Source organism: Sander vitreus, chromosome 24 (genome assembly GCF_031162955.1).
Source record: "Sander vitreus isolate 19-12246 chromosome 24, sanVit1, whole genome shotgun sequence".
NCBI classification, from domain to species: domain Eukaryota; kingdom Metazoa; phylum Chordata; class Actinopteri; order Perciformes; family Percidae; genus Sander; species Sander vitreus.
This window is the reverse complement of record NC_135878.1, coordinates 15,392,495-15,412,909: the sequence shown is the minus strand read 5'-3', so window position 1 is coordinate 15,412,909 and position 20,415 is coordinate 15,392,495. Positions and strand designations below refer to the sequence as shown.

The window sequence follows — 20,415 nt, the reverse complement described above, 5'->3', positions numbered from 1 at the left end:
GGCCACATAAATAATGTTTTTTTTTTTTCAACCTACAAATAAAATGAAATGCAATTTATTGTTTAAAAAAAAAAAAAAAAAAAAAAACAGGTTTGGTGTAATACTGACAAAAGTTCAAAGAAACTGAGAAAACATTGCACAACATAATGTAAACTAAGGAACTGCTGCCTACACGTCTTATTAATACTGACACGGATGCTTCAAAGAACAACGGTGAACCATTTCATAATACTGAAAGCTGGTGAAACAAAAAATTAACCTTTCCTTTTACACAATACGAGGGTGGCACTTGCAGAAAAACACACAGGTTAAAAGGTTTGCATATAAGGCTTCTTTTTTCTTATCAAAAACACCTTACAAAGGCTTCGTCCTTCATCCCCCTCCCCCCGCCCCCCCCGAAATACCATCTGTCCATAAACTGTATTTTCCCTTAAAACGAAGGTCTCTCTTTAAAACTTCATCCTCTTTAAAAAAAACAAAGAAAGCTCCTTCATTACAGTCTTTTTATTTAAATTCCTTCATTTTGACGTTTGATTCAGAGGCCTATCATAGTGTGGCTGGAGATGTTTGTGGCCCCGGCAACATGGCAAAAACTAAAGACAACACCGTAGGTAGGTAGGAAGGTAGGTAGGTGATAACAAAAGGTAATATCGAAGGACTGTAGTGCAGACACTACTGCTCTTTTTCCAACACTGTATAAATATATACATAGGCAATACTTTTTATTATTTTTGTTCATGATTATAGAAGCGGAGTGCAATTTGTACAAGTCACTAGTTGTGCTATAAATACTATGGAACACGGGGGGATGGGGGGGCGGGGGGGGGGGGTTATTTGAGGAGGTTAGCACCACACATATTTTTAGGCCTTAGTACTGTACATTTTTTTTTTAAATGTATTCGTTTGTCCATTGTTCGGTTTGCATAATGCAGCTTATTTCACAAACCCATGCCTCCCTTCCCATCGACGCCCTCCTCCGGATTGACTTTTGAGTCCATGTATTGTTCGGCAGACATCTTCACGCCCCCATCCCCCCACCTCCCCCTCCCTCCCTCCCTCCCTCCCTCCCTCGAGGAGTCTGTCAAAGAAAGCTTCCCTGAAGCTTCAGGCACGTGCACGTCTACGGCTTAAAACACGGCGTTTGGTTTTAAAGCCGAGCAGGTAAGAATACTGAAACCCAAAGAGAGAAACTTAAAAACTCTTAAGATGGGAAGCTTTTTCGAAAAAAAAAAAAAAAAAACGCCCTTCGCCGATTCACATGCCGTCCTCCATCCCGTCCTCATGATCCGATTTGGTTTCCGTTTTGCCGTCCAGCGAGCTATCGTCCATCGAGTGCTCTCCGTTCTCCTCCTCGTCCCGCAACGTGTCCGCGTCCGTGTCCATGCTCTTGCTCTCCTCCTCAAACTCCTCCTCGAACTCCTCGTCCCTCCGTCCCATCTTCGCGTACGCTCCGTCCACTTCCTTCCGTCCCTCTCGCATCCCTCCGTTCACACCGTCGTGCCTCAGGATGGCCTCGCGCTCCGCCATCTCCGGGTAGCCCTGAGGCGTCATGCCCTGCAAGTACGCCCGGCTCATCAGCAGCTCCGTGGGCTCCAGGTGGCCCTTCTCACGGGCCTCCCGCTCCGCCGCCTCCCGCTCCTCCGCCTCCCGCTTGCAGTAGGAGTAGCGGTGGTTCATGTGCTGCGAGTAGGAGCCCGAGTGCGAGAACCGCTTCCCACACTTGTCGCACTGGTAGGGCTTCTCCCCCGAGTGCAGCCGCGAGTGCTCGATGAGATGGTGTTTGTGTTTGAAGGCTTTCTTGCAGATCTGGCACTGGTGCGGCCGCTTGCCTGCAGAGACACACAAAACCCAAAGGGGTGGGGGGAGAGAGGGGGAACGTGAGTGAGCCTGTCCCGCTTGTCCTGCTGCTACACAACACATCACACGAGTCAGAAGAAAAGCATAAAACGTTGAGGAAAAACTCGGATGACTTGGATGGCATGGACTAAGAAAATGACATCACGGAGCATTAAAATCAAACTTTGACTTACGACTTAGGGCTATTTGTTTATTCAAAATGAGAAAGTGCGCTCGCATTCACGGGCGTACATTATGGAAATTCCCTCCTGTGGTTAAAGCATGGAGAAACTCAACCACAACTACTTATTTTGGGCTTGCGTGCCATACTGATGAATGCAACAGAAATCCTACCGCAAAGCAAACAAACAGAAGGCGCGACAAAGAAGTAAACAAATCCGAGATGTGCTGTTGGGGGGGAGGAAAATGGATGCACCGAGGGGGTTACCCTGCTTATCTCTTAACACAATTCAAGTTCATGGGGACGCCTGGCCCTCCGTTAGGTTTTTGGGCTGGGGCTCCACCGTCTACCAAAATGTGACGGGACGCTTTCGGATGCCAAAGCCGAAATGAGAAACCCGAGCTGGCCACAAAGGCAGGGTGAGCTAGTTGTTATGACACGTGGCCATAAACTGTCTGGCTGAATAATTGTCCCTCTGGCTTGTAATGTGGCCACACGGCTGCTGTTACACTTAAGAGTTCCTCTTAGACCTAAAGTTACCTGCATTTTTTTGTTTTTTTAGGGTTAGGGTTACTACTAATAACTTCCCAAACATCTCATTTTCTTCATCTCCTCATTCACTGCCGCTCAGCATGGGTGGGAATATAAATGGCTGTGAGCCTCACACAAATCGAGGGTCCGCAAGCCGACAGGCTTTTTAAAACTGCACTTCTGTCCAACATGTGGCCGGTTCAACTGCACTTCTAATAGTGTTCAAAACAAACACACACGCTGACGCGATCATGAAAAGCGCCGCGTTCTGAGCAAGACGCAGGGGCGTTGTGGAGATAACGCACCCCCTTTTTTTTTCTCCTCTTTTTTTTGTAAAGAGTTCAGCGCACTGTTCTGACGGTGCACCCTCCCTTTCCTTTTATGTCCGAGCAGATAACGCGGAGGCTGCATGAAGCACGCAGCGCTCGGCTACAGATAGCGGATAAAACAAATGATGCAACCTCATGAAAGAGGATCTCTGTATAATAACTACAATGAAAGGCTTGTTATCAGCGCTCTGAAGCTTCTGAGCAATACTCGCCTGATGTGATCTATCGCCAATAATGGGGGCCGATGAAGGCGTTCGGGGGGCCTTTTTGCTTGCTTTCTATATCTAGGTGAATTGATGTGTGTCTTTTAAGATAGCAAAATGGTTAATACGGCAGGATATGATTGGGAAAATAAAGAGTACAATGGCTTGGAAAGATAGCTGAAGTCTCCCTTTGCTTGCCTACCTGCATTCATTATAGACTTTATTTATATATATATATATATATATATGGCTCTTGATATTTTAGAAAAAGAACACACAAAGCTTTCAAACGCATCGCAAAGTCAAAGAATCTCAAACCCTGTCGACGAAGAAGCAAGTTTTTACATTATACAACTTAAGGGTTCAAACAAAGAAAGGAAAGAAGGAGAAAAAGGGGGGGGTAACATAAAATATATATATTCATAGTGAAGAGGATTTGGAAAACACAAACATTTGAAACATAAAAAAAAATAAAGCAATGGGGTTTAAAATAAGGGTCTAGAACAGTATATACCTGTGTGTTCATATTTGTGTCTTAGAAGGGAACTGCTCTTCTGGAATGTTTTGTCGCACAAGTCACACGCGTACATACCACTTTCGGTCTTTTTAATCTTCTTCCGCGACAGACAGGAGTCGGGGTCTGTCATGTCGTCCAGCCCTGACATGTAATCTGGTGTACCGTCGAGCAGGTCCCCCTTTAGAAAACAGAGAGAGGGAAGAAAAAAAAGAGAAAAACAAAGAAATAATGAGTTGGGTGCGTGATAAAGGGTTGCACTTTGGAATCATTTGAAGGAAAGCTGCAACATTTACTGACTTCAGCTTTTATTTTTGAGGTGTAATCTCTTGATGTGACTTCTATATGCTGCACAGTAAGGTCATTTGTAGCCAAGGGCGTAACTTTGGGTTCAACATTTGGATCTCCAACTATCTAAGGAGGTCCAGGGACTAAATAAATAGAAATAATCGAAATAAAGAGACAAAAATGTTGAAAGAAGCGTCAAAAAACTTGGAAAAACACTCGAAAAAAACAGCAGAAATGTCAAAAGGCGACAAAAACTTCAACAAGTGTCCAAAAAAACACTCGAAAAAGTTGACGAAAACATCGGAAAAATAGTCAAAAGAAAGCGACAAAAAATTAGAGGGAAAAAAGCCCAGTTCTGATTATTGGGGGGGAGGGGTTGTAATCCCCCTATCCCCCCCGCCCCTAAATTACACCTATGTTTGTAGCATGTAGCAAGTACAACAAGAAGATGTGTTCATGTGCTAATTGTTAACATGAAAACACCAAAAACACCAAGTTTAATTCTTAGAAAAAAATATTTTTTTAAAAAGGAGAAAGAATTTTAGGACTAAATGTCATAGTACTGCAATTACATGATGTGTATGGAAAGTGTGCAGATATTGTTTTTTATTCAAATCAAAGCCACTTAATGTGACCTTCCGTGGCACTTTATGTCCCTAGATAGAACTCCCAAACAATCACACACTATGCTTCATGTTTCTCATGCAATTTTAATTACCAGCGTTGATTTCTTCATAAAATTTTCAGCTCCGGAGTAATATCGCCCATCTATAACTGACACGCTCGGCCATTATGAAACTCCGCCACTAATGGTGGTCTCATTTTGTACATGAGTGTTAATTCCGCTAGATTCCTTTAAAATGATCTTTTATGACGAAGATCAGTCTCAAACTATGAATTGATGGGGAACAATATTACAACATTAGGAGGAAAATTGCAATCTCATATAATGATTCAAATCAAAAGGTGCACCTTAATGGCCAATATTGAGCCATGAAGCTCTGTGTGTGTGTGTGTGTGTGTGTGTGATAATGTGAGGACACTGTTTTAAGAAGGGACCATATCACTCGGCAATCAATTTGAACTAAACGCCCGTAGCTGTATTTTTAAAATCTAATTTAATAACTTAGAATAGGAAACATTATTAATACTTTTTTTTTTTTCTTCATCAAAATGGTTCCCCTCTATGTTAAACAGCCTTCAGCATTCAGTGGTAATGAACATGGAGACATTGTGCATTATTAATCCACATGGAGAAGCTCATTTTGGGCTGTGGCTCGCTTTTAAAATGCAGCAAAGTTGCGACGGGGAAATTTTCAGAGAAAGTGCACAGCTCCAGGGCTCACCTTTGTCATTTTTTTTACATTTTTACAAAGGCCTTTCACCCATATTTAATAACAAAATGTCTGAGTTCAGGGCCAGCGCTGGAGTCAGGAGCATTAATGTATTCCACATACAGCAGAGGGAGAAATTTAAAGTGCAGAGTGGTAACAATTATGACTTTATACTGAGATGAGATTTTTTAGGGCCAATATCGTTCCTGTTGTTTATTTGAAGCTGATGTTGTCTGATGTTTTGTGCCAATGTGCTTTTTTTTAAAGCTTACATTAGACCTCTTTGATGGTAAAATTGTATTATTCTCTATATATTTTAACCCTTTATATGGACAATTATAAAAAATATCAACAAATGTAACTCCGGGTTTAGAGACTTATTAAGTTAGGAGGCAGAGGCAAGTTTCATTACACTATCTGACAGCTGTTAAAAAAAAAAAAAAAAAAAAAAAAGGACTTCAACTAAAGATTATTTTCATTCTTATTAATTCATAGGTAGATAATGTTTTGGAATAACTGACGAAAAGTCAGAAAATAGCTTACAGGGGCCCGATATTGCATCTTCAATTTGCCTATTTTTTTGCTCTTCCAACCAACAGTCCAAAACCCAAAAACATTTCATTTACAACAGTATATATCACAAGATGCAGTAGATTTAAGAAGCTGTTGACAGCAAATATTTGGCATTTTCGCCAGATAATGATTCAAATGTTCATTAACCTGCGGCGCAAAAAACCCAACTGAAGCTGTTGTTAATTTGGCTCATCCCCTCCATATATCTATCCTGCTCTGTAAACACCCTAACCTCTTAAAGGCCCCTGTTCCTCCATGACACCACTGACTACATTTCACTCCTCCCCCCACCCCCCCTCCCGGCTGTTTATCTCCCTCTCCTTTGCCAGGTCGGTCTACTTCAGGTGAGCGTTTTGCGCTCCTGGCTCGGAAATCTTAATTAGTACAGAAATGAGTTCAGACCATTTTAGGGAATCTGAGTGAGCCTGGGGCTTTTTTACAAAACCACAGGTGGCTTATTTACCTGGAAACCTGGTTTCCGCTGGTACTTTCTCCTCTGCTGCATCTCGGCAAAGGTAGCTGCCCCTGCTGCATAAGTGTAGGCCATGTGTGGTAGGAAGCCCATTTGATCCATGCCTGGATAGGGCCTGAGACCCGGTATGCTGGCCTGCATCGGGGGCATGAATGTGGCAGGTGGGAAAGCGCTCTGAGGTGGAAGTGAGTACAGGGGTTTGGCAGCAAACGGGTTCATGCCGAAGAGGGGGCTAGTGCTTTTTTCAAGGTTTCCGTTGTTGGTAGAGCCTGAGAATTCCTTCTTCAGATAGGCCAAGTTCAAAGGCTCTTCGAAGTGCTCGCGAGGAGAGGGGATGCTGTTATGGTCGATGGCGATGCTGTTGACTTTAGGTCTGCTTTTCACAGTCAGTGCATGCTTGGGTTCCTTCATTAGTCTCGGCAGAGAGAGGTCCAGCGGCTCGGCCTGCAGGTCTTCGGAAGTCAAGCTGTTCGGAGTGTAGGAGCTGCTGTGAGAGTTTTTGGAAGATGTGGAGGACAGATTTAGCGGCGAGGGGGTGTTGCTGCGGGAGTGGTCCAACTTTTCACCTGCGGGTTTGCCGCCGCCGTACTGGTGGTTTTTCAAATGTCTGAGCGCGTTGTCACAGTTGTTGACGTTGTTGTGGAGCTCCGCTATGGAGGGCGATGTGATGTGGTCCGTAGGTTTCATGAGAGACACAGGTGACCTAGCTGCCATAGAGTCTTTCTGCGGAGTGTGGTGGTTGTTTGTTCCGGTGACCATATCCATGTTGTGCCTGTGCTCCAGTGGTGGGGTTCTGGTAGTGCCGTACTGGTACATCTTTCGCTGCTCAAACCACTCCTTGACAAATTCCTGAGGAAGGCCGACCGCTATGGAAATCTTCAGCAGCTCCTCCGAGTTGGGCTCCATGTTCATGGCAAAATACGCCTTCAGCACGGACATGTGGTCCCTGTAAGGGTGAAGGGGCCCAGTGAGTCCCTTCTCGCACAACATGGAGGAGGACAAGTGGGTGTTCTTCTCCATGAATATCCCTGGTTTGTTGGGCATCAAGTTCTCGCTGGGCTGCAGCACGGCTTTTATCTCCTCGTTCATTTTACACAGGTAGCGCTCGTGCTGATGCAAAGGTATTGGCCCGTTGAAGCTTTCTTTGCAATATTGGCAAGCATAAGGTGTAAACATGGTATTTTCCTGCACCTTCTCGTCCACGCTTCCCTCGAGCATGTGGTTGGCTTTCTCTCGTTTGATATTGCTAATCTGCCTCTTTGAGTCTGTCGTCAGGCTCTGGAGGCAGGCTTTGGCTTCGTTCACTTTCTCCAGCGTGTAGTCGATGATGCTTTTAGTGGCGCCGTTGTGATCGACGAGCGGAAGACCGACCTGAGCGCCCGCGGATGTCAGCGCCTGTTTGTGCTCCTCCACCTGGGAGCCCAGCTCCTTCATGTAGGCCTTGAGCCGGGAGAGCTCCTCGGGCTTGCAGTCCATCTTCTGCCTGCACACGGTGTTGTCAACTATCTGGAGAACCTTCTGCACCTCACTCAGGTTGTTCCCCAGCGGCCCCGGGTAGCACAGAAGCTGCGACTCCAGCCCGCCCATCCCTAGGTGCTGCAAGGGGCTCTGGGCCGTCGAGTTGTGGTGGACCCCCAGCGGGCTGTTCCCTCCCATGCCTCCGTTCATGAACGGCCCGGGGGCGCCGAAGCCGTGCGACGCCATCATCAGCTTGTAGTCGTTGAAGTCGAGCGGCTCCGTCTTGATGCTCAGGTGGCTGTTGTGTTCGGCGAGGCCGAGCGGCTTACTGTTCTCCAGCTTCTGCCGCAGCTGGGTGATAGCGGTGTTGGTGGGCGAGGAGGAGGAAGATGTGGGGGAGGAGCCCGTCTTCATGCTGCCGCGCATCCTGCCGTTGACGGCGATCAGGCCGATGCACTTTTTGCTGCTTATGTGGGAACTGTAGGAGCCAGAGTGGGAGAAACGCTTCTTGCAGTTGGGGCACTCATACGGTTTTTCTCCTGGAACAAAAAAATACATTATGTAATGAGAAAGACTGATATGAATGATATCTTTTATTTTTAAGGGGACACTGCACATTAATCAACAATGACATGTTTTCTCACATTTGCGATTAGATTATTTCTAAGGCACATTTGACATAAAGGCAATTCAAAGTGCTTTACATAAGGTAAATGGAACGCATTAGAACAAGTAGGTAAAACTAAATAAAAGTTACAGTGCAGTAATAAATTCCTCCATATTTTCCAAAAAAAGAACAAGGAAATAAAAGTTTTGTAATTTGGGAAATTAAGCAATCAAAAAACACTCTGCCTCACTTTGTGTCTCTGCTGATCAATTGTCCCTGACAAACTAATAACTGAAATGAAATTTGCTGATACTGTATGCTTCACACACACACACACACACACACACACACACACACACACACACACACACACACACACACAAACACCCCCCACCTAAGCAAATACTGTATTTGGCGACTGGACTGATTCTTAACACAGCAGAGTTGAGTGTCCATCAACAGCAGGGAGGGTCCAAAATAAACCCAAAGGGATTTCTGCAGATTCATGGTGTTCTTAAATCACGGTTATGAATATTCAAAGAGCAGGGCAGCATTCCTCCCGCCACTCACCGCTATGAATCCGGAGGTGTTCCTTCAGATGGTGCTTGTATTTGAAGGCCTTGCCACACTCGGTGCATTTGAACTTGCGGTTGCCGGCCGCTTGGTTGAGCAGTTGATGCTGCGAGAGAAAAAGAGAAAGAGAGAGATTCCCGTTTTAAAAGAAATGCACAAACATTGTGGGGTTGAGAGGTCAGTTAAATAATCACAATCGGTCGGCATGACAACAAGCGGCAAAGCCAAAACGGCTCCTGTCGCCAAGCGAAGCTTCTTGGCTTTCTACTCCCACCTCTGTCGAGTGACTACAGGCAGCGGCGGTGATAACAGAGAGAATCACATACCTTTTTAATTTCCTGGCTCTTCAGCCAAAGGAGGCATGCCTTTAGAATTTGGCAGCCCAGAAAATAGAATAAATGAAAAGAGTCTTTTTTTAGAGCGTTTCCCCTTCATTAGAAGCGCCGATCTGATCTACTTTTCATTCATTTGGGCCTAATCAGTCTGAGAGCTCTTTCACCGCGCATACCTGTATTCACACTATTTGAATTACACTTAGTACTTCTTCACAACAGTTTCAAATGTCTTACGGTAATTAGGTTTTTTTTTGGTTGTCTCTTTAATAATCTTAGGATACAGAACAAAGCGTATAGGCCCGGCCTTGATTCTCTGTTCAAAGGTAAACATCAGTTGCAAGCCGTCGAATTTGCAATTCAAACAGGGCCTGTTCTCAGAAAGAAAAGACACACAAAAAAATCTAAATATAATGCCCAGCGAGGACGACGACAACAACAACACAGGGTGTGTAAACCTGGCTCCTCACTCACCAAACAATTCATTCCAAGTGGGAGTTGAGGACGTTAAACGGTTTGTAAAAAAAAGAAAAAAGAAAGACATATTCACGGAGCTCGCAGAGGGACACACACACACACACACACACACACACACAACTCCTCCCAGTTCAGCCTTGACAAATGCTGGGGTGTGTGCTGACTCTACCCACATTCCTGGGGAGACAGATGGTGGCGCGCAGGACACTGGGAGGACTGGGAGGAATTGTTCAAACAGCCCCAACCTTCAAAGATCAAGCGGGGAGAGTCGGGGGGGCGCCAAAGCGCCGGAGAGGGACCCCACCGCTCGTATGTTGCTGAGTCGCATAAACAAACAGCAACAGCTGCTTCGGTGCCTCCCCCCCCCCCCCGCCACCTCCACCACCACCATCCCTTTTCCTCGCCCCCCCCTCCCGAGGACCCCTGCCCGGTTAAGTTTAGTCTCTCAGCCACCACTGCTAATAAGACAATCACTCCGCGCTCCTAATTGTGAATGGCACCCAGCAAAACGCGTTGTGAAACGCTTACCGCTGCTGCTTTGTGGGCGGGGACCCGACTGGATGTTTGCATATGTATAACCCCCTAATTAGTCATATTTTGGCTAATTGGTTAAGAGGAGGAGGAGTATTACGGCTTGTAAACATACGAGACAGAACAGCCGAGCACATGTTTACCTATCAGTGCATTATTCTTTATGTTAATCGGAGCGCTCCAGAGTCCTCCCGTGATGTTAATTGCTATACGTACGTTTTCACATGAATACAAGCGTCTCCTAAACACGGCGAAGACGACGCAGCGTTCGCGGGTTCGACTCCGACATGCGGCCCTTTTGCTGCATGTCGTTCCGCCTCCCTCTCCCCTTTCATGTCTTCCGCTGTCCTATAAAAAAATAAAGGCCTAAAACGCCTTAAAAATTGCTCTTTAAAAAATATTTTTTTTAAACACAGCGAAGAGGAATCGATATTATGTGAAATGAGCTTGGGCGATACTGAAAAGACATGAAATCAGAGCACCGCCTGCAGAGAATCTATGTGCACCCAGAAAAGAAATCAAACGAGTAAGACATCCCCTCCCATCTCATCTCAAGGATTACCACTTAAACAATCCGGCTAATTTACAAATCAAGATAACCCAGCTTTGCGGAAGGACCTGCAGCTCTTGAAAAAAAAAAAAAGAAAGAAAGAAAGAAGGGAGTCTTTGGCCACAGACTCGATTCTGGAGGGGGAGCAGCAACAGCATTGTAATATGAGGATTGGGGAGCTGCGGCTCACTCGGCCGGCCCATCTGCTCACGTTTACACCCAGCTGGTAAGATCAGGTGAAAGTGCTGGCTGCTGACATCTGATCAAATCAGCCACAGTCTGAGCCTGTCATTCTCGCTTCAGAGAGCACTACACAACAACACCCACGACCTGGGACTGAACACCGCAAAGCATCAGGGGCCGCGGTATCATCTGGGACTGGCTGGGAGTGTACATTACAAGGGCTTTTCTAGCAGAGGAAGCTCATGAGAAATACACATTCTTTTAAAGGACGCACTGCTAGTTTATTAGTGCTGTAGGCAGTGTGTAGGGCAACAAACAACCTGTAGTTATAACGAAATCTAAAACATAACAGAGAAACACAAAAAGAGCCCATTTTGATAAAAAATTTTTTTTACCGTTTTACCTTCATTTTTTAATGAATTCTTTTAAAATTTCTAAACCTAGTTTTATGCTTTTAGGCCTTCGAATAGCCGCAATAAGAGGGCAACAATACTTTCTCAATGCTACATCTAAATCACAAAATTTGAACCATTATTGTACATTTGAGAGAGATCTTGTATCCTTTGCATTTTTATTGAAAACTAATTCACAACTTATAAACATCTTACAAGGCACAAACACACACTCCATCCTCTTTAAAGATGTACTGCTCAATTTTAGTGGACTGAGAAGTTATAATTATCCCCCTAATGTGCGAAAACTGTGTAAGCGTGCATTTTTACTTTCGCCACAATCTGTCTCACCACCGCATCTTCAACTTAAAGCTGACAAGCGAGTTAAACGCCCGTGACTGCGGGATGTGTTTTCACCTCACAGGACTTTACGGTGATTCATGCTAACTGCCAGCAGATTCACATTATATCTCAGACATATAGCATATAAATCGCTCGGGGAACAAAATTCAAGTATACACAGATGTTTATGCAGTGCATGAAATTAGAAGTGGGGGGAAGGGGCGGGGGTGGGGGGGTACTTGATGGAGTACTCCGATGTCAGGCTGCGGAAGGAACATTAAAGGCCAGGAGTGTGAGTGAAGTTAAGGGAGCTGATACATTTTTTTTCCAAATTGGAAATTCACACAATCATTCGATCGTGAACACGATGACTGGAAAATTATATCAGGGAAGGGCCATCAAAAAACCATTTAGGGCCTCAATTAAAGTTATTACCATTAAAAGGATCTGCATCTTCAAAATGCCATGAAAAATTAATAATGATTGCCAATCAGAAAAAAATGATCTGTCTTCTCTGAAGGGATCAGAGCACATTAGAAATGAAACGGGGGACCGAGAGAGGAAGAGGAGGAGAAATAGAGAGAGAAGTCAAGGATGAAGAAGAAGAAAAAATGTAAATCCCCCTAACCTGATCCCTTGCAGGCTTGTGTGTGGCCATATGCCGCTCAAGCTGAGTGCGGTAAGCAAACGTGTAGTTGCACAGGGGGCAGGCGAAGTTCTCCTCGTTCTTCTCATGGCGGTACTTGATGTGCTCCTTCAGCGAAGTCAAACGCTTGTAGCCCCGGTCGCAGTAGGGGCAGGTCAACAGTTGGGCGAAGGCATCTGGCGTTCCAGGTGGCAGGTCTGCACGGGAGACAGCGGGAGGGGGGGCGGGGGGAGGAAGGGGAAGAGAAAGCGGGCCAAAAGGTCAGCAAATCAATGGCAGCTAACGGGCGGGCTGCCCAGAGTGGTATGGGAGTTATCTGTGCAATCTGCTCCACATGAGAGCCGCAGTGTCAGCCTGGCATCCGCTGACACACACACAAGCACGCGCGCACACACACACACACACACACACACACACACACACACACACACACACACACACTTTTACATGCCCCCCAGTTTCCTTTTACTACTGCATGTACAGTACACAAACACACAGAAACACCCTGACACACGCACGCACACTTTTACATGCACCCCTGGTTTCCTTGTCCTACTGCATGTACACAAACTCCCTGACACACAGATAATTCCCCCATACCTTCCTAATTGCTTTAAACAGCCCTCACTTTTTAATGCTATTCCCACTCACACGTTCATCACGTCTGCAACATGAATCATGAGCCCATTCCAACCCCCCCACCCCAGTTCTGTCCCTGCGGAGAGCCTCAGAGGTGCACTATCTGATTTCAAGCCCCTGCCCAGCTGTTGCTTAAGACTGTAGGTAAACACCAAGGCATCCGGTGAATCTGTGGGACCAACAGCTGCCCGGTTGTGTCAGCGGGGAGAGCTGCTGCTCTGTCCAGACTCCTTTTCTTTCCCTCTCTCTCTCTTTTTTAACCTTTGCTGGTACAGGGGAGGTTAGCTGAGCAAGCTGATCTGTTACTGCGACAGCACGGCTACAGGAGCAGGCCACAGTTCAACGCAGATTTTCCTTTTTTAAAATTGGATATTAAAAGAATTGTATAAAAATGAATCTCTCTCTCACCTAACATTCCCAGCACCTTAGTTGAAATCATTTTGAAAATGCTTTAAAGCAAGATGGTGGAACTTTTTAAAGAGGAAATAACACGTTTCTCTTGCTACAAACTTAATTAATACATTTTTCTTTTTAAATTCCACACACTCAGATTTGCTGCTACTGCAAAGACTGGCTTATGGTGGCTAATGTTAGCAAACTGAGCTAACTTTAGATACATATTGCTGTGTGACATCTCACTTCAGCACTCTTATCTTTGGTCTCTCTAAGGCAAGGACAAGGGGTCCTAAGGTATCCATCCACAGAACCAGTTTATCCTAAGGATTCACTGTATGTCACATGTATGTGGAACATTAAAAGATAGCTTAGTATTCTATGCACTAAAAAGGTATGTATAAAGGCTTAAGGCCGCCCTACACATTATTGTAGGCCCAGTTTAATATAGAACTTAATTTTATACAATATAAATAGAAGGGGGTCCCTGCTCCGTGTCTCTTTCACCCTGCTCTCTTAAGGAGTTGAACCAGCAGTCTCCCAGTGAAAAAAATAAAATAAAAATGCGTTGACCCTCTCCCACCGCCCCGTGACAGGATGCGTACCGTTCTCCTCTGGACCGGTGGCCTCCGGCGTGCCCAGGCGGGACAGCTCCTCCGGGGCTTCTGGGTAGATGATGGCGGTGTCGCCCCGCTGCAGGTACTCTGCGATGCTCACCACGTGACTATCGCCGTCGTCCAGCTTCCGCTTGGCGAAGAAGTCCTCGAACTCTGAAGTGCAATCGACGCTCTTGACTGAAGAGGAGAGAGAGAGAGAGAGAGAGAGAGAGTGAGTCAGTCAGTCAAAGGGAGGAGACCGATAGAGGGAGGAGGGGGAGGAATAAATATAAATTGGATTCATTCCTTCCCCTGAGAAATGTTCTTACAGAAGGATATTGGGTACATCTTGGTGGAAATGCGATGAGGACAGCCACCCTAAAACATTACAGCCATGCTTTGGGGAGAATACATCTAAATTACTGGGTATGCTTGTCACGCCATGCCGGCTAAAATAAGAACCGTAACTTAATCCGGCCAGGCGTCGGAGATAAACGCCACCACAAAGCTGCTGAGGAGCAATGTGTGAAAAAAAAATCTCCACTGACCTAATTTACTCATGACATTAAATCTGATTTTGAGTTAGGAGTTTAGGGCTGTACAATAATAATAAAAAAAAGAAAAGGAAAACACTCACACACACTCTCAGATACGTACATATACAAGCCCAGCTTAATCAGCAACAGAGCCACGTTTCTTTGTATCGACTTTCACATATAAGGTCAATCAAGAGACTGTGGCTTTTGTTGATTCTGTGTTGAACAGATTACCGGGGCCAAACCACAAACCAGCGTCAAAGAAGAGAGAGAGAGATAGAGAGAGTCAGTCAGTCAAAGGGAGGAGACCGATAGAGGGAGGAGGGGGAGGAATAAATATAAATTGGATTCATTCCTTCCCCTGAGAAATGTTCTTACAGAAGGATATTGGGTACATCTTGGTGGAAATGCGATGAGGACAGCCACCCTAAAACATTACAGCCATGCTTTGGGGAGAATACATCTAAATTACTGGGTATGCTTGTCACGCCATGCCGGCTAAAATAAGAACCGTAACTTAATCCGGCCAGGCGTCGGAGATAAACGCCACCACAAAGCTGCTGAGGAGCAATGTGTGAAAAAAAAATCTCCACTGACCTAATTTACTCATGACATTAAATCTGATTTTGAGTTAGGAGTTTAGGGCTGTACAATAATAATAAAAAAAAGAAAAGGAAAACACTCACACACACTCTCAGATACGTACATATACAAGCCCAGCTTAATCAGCAACAGAGCCACGTTTCTTTGTATCGACTTTCACATATAAGGTCAATCAAGAGACTGTGGCTTTTGTTGATTCTGTGTTGAACAGATTACCGGGGCCAAACCACAAACCAGCGTCAAAGAAGAGAGAGAGAGATAGAGAGACATGCTTTGCCATAGCTGAGCAGAATGTATCTTAAGCCAGCCAAAGTGCTGAGGCCACACAATGCGTTTCTCTCAAATTATTTCCCAGTCCCTTCTCTTCAGGGAAACTCTTAAGCTGCAGCGTGGAGATAGCTGCCTCCAAAAAAACAAACCGGAGCTAAAAGAAATCAGCAGCCTTCATTAGTCAAGGGGATGGCCGACTTTCAAAACGCACGCACTCACGTGCGTGCACATGCACCCGCGCGCGCTGTTTACAACCTGAAGAAATTCTGCAGGCTGTTTGGCTTTGTCCAGACCAAAAAAAACGAGTGACGTCTCATCAGACTTCATGCCCTGTTAATCAGGCTTTTTAGACTGCGAGCCAAGGTGAGCTTTAAAGAGCGATTTGTTAGGCCGTGATGACTTTGCGGTCCAATTTGCGAAAGGTCAAGGTAGTAGAGATTTGGTTGTCAAAAAAATAAATAAAATGGCAACGAAATGTCATCGGTGCCAATGGATCACTTTTGAGAAGCGTGATAGCATCATTTACAGCACTCTCATTAGACGATTCTGTGTGTGGCTTCTGAAGACCACTAATTGTGAGTGTCGGGCTGAATGTTGAGCTGAATGTTGAGCTGAATGTTTTCGCGATAGCTGTTGTTTTTTAGGATTGACTGATGATTGACCGGGGTGAAGTGCAGGGCGTGCCAGTCTTCTTTATCACGCAGCGGAATTCAAAAATGAGCACTTGATCTTTAACGTTTTTCGGAGTCATTCTGCATGGAAAACCAGAAATGTGGCTCGTTTCTTTAAAAAAGGAGAAACAAGCAGCGTTTTTCTTCCAGTGAAGGAGGAAATCACCTGGATCAAAGTGTGCTTTGGCACCGGGGGACGTGATCAAACTGCTTCATGTCTTTAAACGAAATCACATGTGATCTAGTGGCGGGGAGCTTCCACAGCGGTGCCATGGTATTGTTTCCAAAACTCCTCTAAGCAGCGAAAATGGAAAACATTTGCTGCACTCCAAATTGTCAGAACACAGGGAGAAAACAGGGGAGAAAACACCACGATGGGGCAGAACGTAATAGTAATTAAAGCTGAAGGGAGGGTTTTTGAAGTGGGGGCTGTGTGCGCGTTCTGTGGGGTGAGTCTGGTTTACCAAAACAGTGTCCGGGGCCAATTGTTAGGGTGGCCAGGATGATATCATGGAAGGGAGGGAGGGGTGTGTGTGGCTGCAAATCAGCTTTTGGTGGCTTAATGAAGAATGGCAGGTAGGGTTCGGGGCACCGCCAGGAGTAGGCAACGGGACACAAACACACACTTGAGGCTCACTTAGCTCAACAGGACGGCCGAAAACAAGCACAAAATGACCATAAATTTGGACCGGGATACATGGCGTCAAAATCTTTGGGGAATTCATTCGCCGGCTCCCTCGCAGTTATCTTTGTTCCTCAGTAACTCAGCAGTAAATGTAACTTTCTCAAAAAAAAATAATTAACAAAGCAGACAATGGCGGTAATGCCAATGCATTTAAGTAAGTAGTAGTAGAAGAAAGACGGCGAAAAACCCGAAAACGACACACGACTGTCACACAGATGCACAATGGGGGTAACTTTAAACGCTTCACAAGCAGAATTTCTTTAAGTCTAAAAATCTGCGCCGGTGTCGTCGGAATTCTGCGTGTGCGGACTCCGTGTGGGTCTAATGATAAGCTATGTCGGATTTCAGGGACCCAGGTTCCAGAGTTTGGAAAGATGTCCTATTAACGGTTTGTCAGATTGGATGTCTACACTAGAAAATGGGGAAAGTACCTGAGCTTTCTGGAGGGCTCCTAAGAAGCTTTGTGCTGGGGAGAGATGTGTATGATGGGCTTATGGTGTTGTCATTTATACATATGTTTGGTTTATTGTCTATTTTGTTACTATTTTGGTGAAAGGTCTGGAATATTGTAGTTACTGTGTCATCTTTTCTTGATTTTTGTCTGGGTGGGTGGTTATGACGAATGTTGAAAGTTGTATGTTTTGTGTGTAAATACAAATTGCCAATCTAAAAAAAAAAATAACTTTGAATTTGGACGTAAAGTATTGAAATATTATTACATTGACAACATCCCTTTGAACGAGCCACTCTTAAGGTTCTGGTGAAGAAACTTGAGCATCCCGCGGCGAGTTGTTGCAAGTAGATATTGCTTCATTTTAAACGGGTCAGGGGCTAAAAAAGATGGGGACAGACGCAGATGCAGAAAGTACACTGCCAGGGAAACCAGCCACACACATTAAAAAAAACACACACACACACACACACACACACACACACACACACACACACACACACACATTTAACATGTTCAGTCAACTCACCTGTACCGTTTCCTACTGCCTGCAAAGTGGTGTCAGGGCCCAGGGTGTCAAAGTCATCTTTTATTTCATCTGCACAGAAATGAGAAGAGAAAAGGAGGTGGGGGGGAAGGGGTGAGTACCTCTGTGCACCATGCAAACCACCAAACACTGACAATGAGGACTTAAAGAAGGAAGGTATGGGGAAAGCAATAAAGGCACCGCTGTGCATCGCAGCACGCCGCCGCTTTGTTCGGCATGCTTAATGAATGCTATCATCTGGGCCAGACAGTGACTTATTTACCTTAAACATGACAACAGGCGGCGGGGGGAGGCGAAGAAAGCTTCAATCGCCAAACAGAGCGATTAAATACACCACGGCACATCCACCTGAGCAATCACAGAGCTCCAGCCAACACGCAGGCTGAGCTTATTACTCCCTGGCTGTGACGCCGCTGCAATCCTCTGCATGCAGGATCACGCTTGTTTTATCACATGTCATTTGGTGGATGCTTTTTTTTGTTCTTCTCCGAAGCTGTATTGTGAGCGCACACATTTGTTTTTTAAATTTGCCACAACCCCTGGGAAGAGAGTTAGTGCCTTGCTACCAACTAAAAAAGGAATACAAGCCTTAACCACAAATTAAGAGTTTTAGCTACACAAACATTTCTCAGGGGGCAGAGCTGCTCTGGAGGCAGAAGTATCCTCATTGGTTGGGGTAAACCACAGGTGGGTGGAGACAAAGAATTCACGCTCTCTGGTAAAAGTATGTCAGACTGAAGCCCCAATGAAATGGACAGCGTGTTAAAACTTAGAGGCTACCACGTTGAGAACCACCAATCGTACACGTCTTTTAACTCACCTAATCAATACTTGCTGGGCAAATCTTTTAAATAGTTGAGATTGACATCAACCAATCAGGTTATTTCTGCCTCCAAAGAGAAATGCTGGCTCTGAGAAATGTTTGAATAACTAAACCCCTCCAGGAGCATTGATGTAAACAGAACAGGTTTCTTACTGCCAATCAGGATAATGGCACGCGGCAGATATTGTCCTGGCACAGGTAAAGGTGGCTGTAAATAAACGGCGGATTGACAGGCTCGTAAACAAACCCCCTCATCTGACAAATTCATCCGTCCACGGTCGACAGGAGGACACCGACTGGACAATCAGCTTAAGAAGTCCCTGGTCCCTCCTTCCCTGCCTCGGCGGTAAAAAAAATTAAATCAAGGTGCTTCCGAGAACATGGGGGGCTTTGTGTTTTAAAAAGAAACCTGCATTGTGAGCATTGCACGCATCTGTTCTTGCTGTGTTGCTCCTGCAAGGATTGTCACAAGTGTTGCATTGTGAAGATTCCCCCCCTTTCTCCACAGTGCACAGCAGGATCTGATGTATCTGACTCTCCCTGAGCTATTAAACAAAAGATGAGCGCCTACATTACAGAAACCTGGCTGAGATATTACAGGAAAAGGTGGTGGGTGTATTGTTTATAATAATGTTATCCTGCTACACAAAAGCCAGAAGCAAACCATCGTTTTTATTTAGAGTTGAAGACAATGGGTTTAATAGTTGCGGAATGCTTTTTCTGAGGCTCGCAATTCCGGGGTTTTCTCGAAATTAAAGATGTGGCTCCGGCGGTGAAATGATAACTACCCCTGTCAATGGCTTCACGGAATAATGACAGACTCTTCTGGATGGGGCACGTCCTAGTTTAACTTTCCCCTCGCGAGGAGGTTTTCTTTCTTCTTTTTCCCCCCATGTACATTTGATTCCTGCCAAACAGCATCCAAACCACAGTTGCAGTATGAGAAAATGAATGGCTTTTAAACATACATAAATTAAGAAGTGACAAAACAAAACCGATTAAAAAGAAGAAGAAACCCTCTAGTATCAGATATCTTCCACGCTGAACACGGTCAAAACTCCCTCGCATTTGCGTGTCCTCGTAGGCACCGTGTTTGCTTTGGGTAATCACATTTGGCTGCATACTTTTGGTCTGACGCAAGGGGATGACCGGTGGGATTTACTGGCCCTCCACTCTCCCCTATTTACCTTGGACAACTCTTGTTATCTGTGGTCTGAAGGGAGGGACGGCTGCCTCCAGTAGGAGGTAGGCTAATACCACGTACACCTCACTGCTGCGGCCTCTGGCACGCACACACACACACACACACACACACACACACACACACGTATAAGTCCTGGGCTCCATTCAAATGGGACAAAGTGTCACTGTGGTTGCCTGGATCCTTCTATAGTAAGAAAAAGGCACTAATGTTGCTGCTGAAAAGCCTCTTTTTTTTTTTACACACACACACACACACACACACACACACACACACACAGAGTGTATAAGACATGGCCAATTTCATAACTTTGCCTCGTTGAGTGTCTCAAAGTTTTCACAACATATGAAAAGTACAAGGGAAGAAGAGGGATTTTATTTCTTCTGGAGTCATTTATGCCACAAATATGTGCCTATTTTTGGTAGTGGAAAGCATTTTGGATGAATCCTGTCCACTAAATGCTGGAAAAGTGTGTTTTGTCAGTGGTAAATCACAGAGGACGTGAGGCAGTAAGGTACACACCTCCTCGCAGAGCCATGTTGAGGTTTGACTCAGGAGGAGTCCTGAATACCTTGGCCAGACCGTAATTCCACCTATTTTCATAGCAGCTCTGATGCTGTTTATTTTGAAAACATTCCTATTTTTATG

General features: G+C 45.2%; 1 protein-coding gene across 4 annotated transcripts in view; it reads right to left on the bottom strand.

Moving 5' to 3' along the window:
* Nucleotides 1–1,069: 1,069 nt before the first annotated feature.
* zeb2b (zinc finger E-box binding homeobox 2b) overlaps nucleotides 1,070–20,415 on the bottom strand; it is a 93,122-nt gene continuing 73,776 nt past the window's right edge. For 2 of the 4 annotated variants that reach the window (XM_078243837.1, XM_078243839.1), the window contains exons 4-10: nucleotides 17,726–17,794; nucleotides 13,990–14,178; nucleotides 12,335–12,549; nucleotides 8,897–9,005; nucleotides 6,253–8,258; nucleotides 3,595–3,775; nucleotides 1,070–1,829 (exon numbers count right to left, since the gene is read on the bottom strand). In XM_078243837.1, the coding sequence (XP_078099963.1) occupies nucleotides 1,255–1,829; nucleotides 3,595–3,775; nucleotides 6,253–8,258; nucleotides 8,897–9,005; nucleotides 12,335–12,549; nucleotides 13,990–14,178; nucleotides 17,726–17,794 (3,344 nt within the window). In that variant the 3' untranslated portion in view covers nucleotides 1,070–1,254. The remainder of the gene's footprint in view (nucleotides 1,830–3,594; nucleotides 3,776–6,252; nucleotides 8,259–8,896; nucleotides 9,006–12,334; nucleotides 12,550–13,989; nucleotides 14,179–17,725; nucleotides 17,795–20,415) is intronic. The other 2 variants (XM_078243840.1, XM_078243841.1) reach the window with 1 other exon arrangement.